The 4,957-nt window shown below is 52.4% G+C and overlaps 2 protein-coding genes across 2 annotated transcripts; both read right to left on the reverse strand.

Annotated features, from left to right (window-relative positions):
* Nucleotides 1-322: 322 nt before the first annotated feature.
* On the reverse strand, nucleotides 323-1,087 carry TEOVI_000527600 (methyltransferase domain containing protein, putative; the record flags this gene model as incomplete). Its single annotated transcript, XM_067220162.1, has 1 exon — nucleotides 323-1,087. One exon carries the CDS (start codon nucleotides 1,085-1,087, stop codon nucleotides 323-325), a length of 765 nt encoding a protein of 254 aa, XP_067076263.1.
* A 1,243-nt stretch (nucleotides 1,088-2,330) lies between these two features.
* Nucleotides 2,331-4,085, reverse strand: TEOVI_000527700 (double-strand-break repair protein rad21 homolog, putative; the record flags this gene model as incomplete). Its single annotated transcript, XM_067220163.1, has 1 exon — nucleotides 2,331-4,085. The coding sequence occupies one exon, from the start codon at nucleotides 4,083-4,085 to the stop codon at nucleotides 2,331-2,333; it is 1,755 nt and encodes a 584-aa protein (XP_067076264.1).
* Nucleotides 4,086-4,957: the final 872 nt, after the last annotated feature.

Genomic DNA, 4,957 nt, shown 5'->3' on the forward strand with positions numbered 1-4,957 from the left:
AACTGAAATAGAGTGCCCGAAAAGAAGGAGGTGTAGCCCGAAAGCGATGTACATTCTATAAAACTCGAAAAATGTACACATCCCAGCGTGTAGATGCATCCGATGCGCTGTCGCATTTACATCAAACCACCGGGGCGTACCTATGTCCCCGTTGGGTGGCTGTTCGCCATCCAAAACTTAAATAAAAAAGCACGCAAGCGGTGCTTTGATGAGTGGCGGGCACTACCTCTTACACCATTATCGCTTGATTCCCACCGGATTCCGCCATCACCACCGCAACTTGTTCCTCAACTTTCCTCCGTATCTCCACCCCATTTTTAACTCAGTCAAACCTTGCGGCATCAGCGCTGGTGGTGTTGGCCTTTGTCATAAAACGGTCGTAGAAATCGTCGTCATCATCTGTGTCGCCACTGAGTGCGCCGTCATCTGCCGCCCCCGCGGTGACAGCCTGCCGCTCACCCAGCTTTGTCATGATGTAGACGTGGTAGCTTCCCGTTGGTGCAGCGCCAGAAGCGAAGACAGACTTTTCAATGGTGCGATGCTCCACGTCAAAGTTCAGTTTCCTCCGGCGGAAGTGATCGATCCGTGTCTCCGGCGCGCCGTACGAGACGGAGAGGAACCGACCTCCATTTTTCATTACACGCGCCAGGTTCTTTGTGAGGGTATATAGATTGTGAAAGGAGTTGCTTCCACCGAGTGTGGCGTCAACGAGCCCCTTGTCGATGACAAAGTCGAAGAGGGCATCCTCCGGACAGAGGAGGGTTAGTAGTTTGTCTGGTGCGGTGTGAATTAGGTCGCAGCAGATCCATCGCATCTCATCCATTCCTTTGTAACGCCTCGTCATCTGCGAAATGACTGTGGGCGACACGTCCACGTTAGTGATCTTGCGAACGTTGAGATGCTCATACATGCATGGGGAAAGGCGGCTGTTGCCGCAGCCCACCACAAGAACGTGTATCTGTTCAGCCGGCTGAAGCATTGGGCGAAGGACAGGCTCGAGGTTATCGAAGGTAAGATACCAATCAAAAGTGGTGTCGTTGCTACGGTACCTCTCCTCCCAGTAATCCGGGTTAGCGTACTTGGACATTGTGCTTGTGCCTCCTGCCCCTCTCCTGAGTCGCCCTTTCTTCTTCCTTTTTGTACTTCAACTCCAAAAAAAAAGTTCGCTTGGGCTGTCTATTTTTAACCGTTACCCGCTACCGTCGTTGGCGGCCCTCCCTTTCTGCGACTCTGATACCTTTGATGTGGATATTGCCACAATCACTTCCCTTTCTTTTCTTTTCTTTTTTTTTTACTTGTTTCGTTTTTCCACTTTAAATGCGACTGAAGCTGAAACAAAGAGACAGAGAAAAGCAGCAAGTTGTTACGAAAGTGCTACAAAAACGGGGACTGTGCGGATACGTGCGGGACTGTTACGGGGCAACGGTGATTTATCCGTGCGCCCCGGTCGTGCCATTAGTGCACGCAAAAATACCAAAGTATCTGGGGATGCCTTACGATGACCCTCTTCACCACTATTTCCGTTTTCTCCTCTTTCCCGATAGTAGCCTATCAACGAGCAAACCAACAGGTACACAACTACACTTCCCCCTTTCCTCTATCAAGCTCTCGAGCGGCTCGGTTACACTTTCTTCATTCACTCACTCACTCACGCTCTTTCCTTTTCTCTTTCTCTTAGACTCCCACAGCTCAGTAGTGCGTGGAGAGTTCTATCTTTCCTTCCCTCTGTTTGTTAATCTGTATATTTTCTCTATGATACCTTCTCTTTCCCTAACCCCTTGTTCCAACCACACAAGCCTCCTCTTCCCTATTCCTCCACAAAGGCAACATGTGCCGGCTGGCAAGCCCCGGCGCAAATATGTATTATCGCCGTACTTTGCGTCAGGCTCATTACTTCGACAACAACAGTAAGTACAGATACAGTGGTGGCCTCGGCGCGGACTTCCCCTGCATTTGCTCTTTATCTGGACTAATTCCCCTCAGTACGGTCTCGCAACAAATTCAAGTGGCCACTGGTATATTAGGTCCCTTGCCGCTTCCCCCATCAGCAGTTGACGGGGGAGGGGGAACCGAGAAACGGAAAAGGAAAGTACAAATTCAACGGTTGAGAAAGTGTAGGCATGTGTGTGAAAATGTTTGTGCACCACGAACTGTATGTGAACACTGGTTGGCAGCAATGGACAAACAGAAGTCAACAACGCACGGACACAACAAGGGGAAACAGACGGGGAGTGAAGAAGGACATAATGGAACCCGAAAGCATGAAAGTAACCTGTTCGTTGGGTCGTTCTTGTCCCGCGCTGTTTCCCCCCTTTCTTTCCCTTATTTTCTCACACAGTGAGTTGCACCTCCGACGCGGCGTTAGTAAGGCCAAGCTCCACATCGTTCGGCGCTTGCTTCGCCCACACCAACTGTTTAGAGGCTAGCGTAAGGACACTCACGAAGGTTCGTGCCGCCTCACGCCGCGCCATTCCTTCGCAAAGCTCATGCAATGTGCAGTGCTCCCGAGGAAGTGCCTTGGACTTCTTCCCGCTCGCAGCTTTACCCTTCCCCTTCCCTTGAGATTTCGACAACAGGTTTCTGATGTGCTTCAGCGTCGCGAGCGCCACTGCCTCCGACTGTCGTCTGCTCGCTCCACCGCCAACGTTACTCTCTCCGTTGTCATTGCCCTCCATTTCTTCACGGTCACGCTTGCGGCCTGACTGCATGAAGTTCTCGTCCATGAACATATCCCCACTGTCGCCGGCGATAATGAATTCATCGGGATTTTCATCCACAACATGCGCGTTTTTTTCCCGCTGTTGCCGTGCCTCCCGCTCGGCAGCTTCTTCTTCCATCTGCTTTTCTACGAGGGGCTTCACAGCATCGATGTAAGAGGCTGTGAGAGCCGGACCTGCTACCCTTGCGAGCGGGGATCCGTCAACAGCAGCCCACAACTCTCCCTTGTTGAAATCCTGCGCGAGCACTCTCCGGTCTTGTATCTCCTGTTGGTCGAGCGGACCTCGGCGCGGTGCAGCTTCAACGATATCGTTCCGATTCTCCATCCACCGTCTTACCGCTTCGCCAGAGACAGTGGTGTTCTCCTTGTCCAACATCTTCGTTGTTGTGGCTCCAGCAGCTCGGTGCCTACGGGACGAATTTTGTTGCTGAGTCAGAGCGGCATTGAGCTCGTTGTCAGCGCCGTAAGCGGAGAGAAAAGGATCCGCCGCCTCATCAACTCCCAGTGCCGGGGGCATAAAATCTGGCAAAATGGCCGCGTCACCGTCATCAGGAAGCGGTGCGCCGATATCGAGATCATACGCTGGTTGCGGGAGGGGCATGAAGTCACCCAGTGCCCCGCCTGCTGCTGTCAGCGCGCTGCTACGACCTCTCTCGATGCTCGGGAGGCTTGACTTGCGACTGCTGGTCTCACTCACATTGTCGCCAAACGCCTGAATGTCTGCCCGGACCATCTCAAAGCCGTCGTAGTCCTGCTGCGTGCCGTTCAGGTCCTCAGTTCCTTGTGAGCCAGAGTTCCATGTGTACCACACGGACCCAGTCATGGTCGTGCTATCAATACCGTTCCTCACATGGTCATTAACACCGCCGAGTGCACAAACCGGGCCCTGCAGGAGGTCTGCGATTTCATCGAAGCGTGCCTCAAGTGCTTCCTCGTGCGACCCATTGATCCCAGCGGCGCGGATCCCGACAACACCTTGCGTGCGCCCAACGCGGCGACCGCCCCAGTTGAACGTTGCGGCCTCTGCGTCTCCGTTCAGCAGTGCAGCCGTACCGGTGCCGGGGGCAGCCTTCTTGAAATGACCGGCGTTGGCTTGAGGGGAGGCGACGCGAATGAGTAGTATGGCATTTTCTGCGTCCTTCTTCAAGCCGTGCACCTTCACAGCGTAAATGCGGACAACACCAACGAGGAGCTCGCCACTCGTGCGCAGGGCAATGGGAACCACGGGCTGCACAATGTCCACCACACACTTTCGCAGGTCCATAAGCCTCACATCGCTCCGCGTGATACGTCGTTCCCAGTGCGCAGCAAGCCAGATCTTCGCCAGTGGCCCATCCTTCGTCAGCACGTAGGTTGAGTAGAACATCTTGTTTTATTCAAGTGCAATATTTTACCTTCGGGAATGCTTACTCCCCTTGTTTTTTTCCTGTACCTTCCTACTTCTCTGGTGAGGCACTGTTTCTGGTGATTTGCTTCACCAACCGGCCACTGTGTGATCACCCAAAGGTGGGAAAGCAGTTAATCATGAAGGAGCCGAAGGGAAAGCATACAAAAATAAAATAAAATAGAAGGACCGTTGGGCTACGCCAAACAAGGTGTACACGCATACACATATCTTTAATGTCACAGCGGTGTAGTCACCTGTCGTCATTCAAAGTGACAGTTACATTTCAGTAAACAAACACGAGGAGGCCTTTGATTTTCCTCTTCACACTTCTCTACATTAGGGCGCAGTGGGGCTTTGGGGGAAGGGAGGTGTTAGCATGCAAACCTCCTTACACGCCGCGGTGTCTGGGTCGCAACTAAGCGAAACAATCAAAAAATTCAACAAACAGGCACCGATAGGGAACACGTGTAAGGAATTGAGAGATATTCAGGTCTATTTTTGTGTGCACAACCTACGCAAATGAGCAGAGGGAGAGGCTCTTCTCTCCGTATCGGGGCCCATGGTGAGGAGATGTTCAATGCCTCTCGGGTCACCGCTTCTGGGAAACCCCATGGTCAATTGCGCCATAGACAAAAAGGATACGGTAAAGCGGGGAAAGATAAAAGTATACATGCTTGCTCCCCCGCTACATCCACCTGCATTTCTTTCCACACCGCGTACCTTGCCGCAGTTACAACTCAGAGTAGCAGTTGCATTGGTGGTGCGTGCCATCTACTCCTATCTCTATTTAGAGCATTTGAGATTCTTCTCTCGTCTATTCCCTCCACTCTTCGGTTCCACCCAAGCAAACA

This window comes from Trypanosoma equiperdum, assembly GCF_001457755.1.
Source record: "Trypanosoma equiperdum strain OVI genome assembly, contig: ctg_1073, whole genome shotgun sequence".
NCBI lineage: Eukaryota > Euglenozoa > Kinetoplastea > Trypanosomatida > Trypanosomatidae > Trypanosoma > Trypanosoma equiperdum.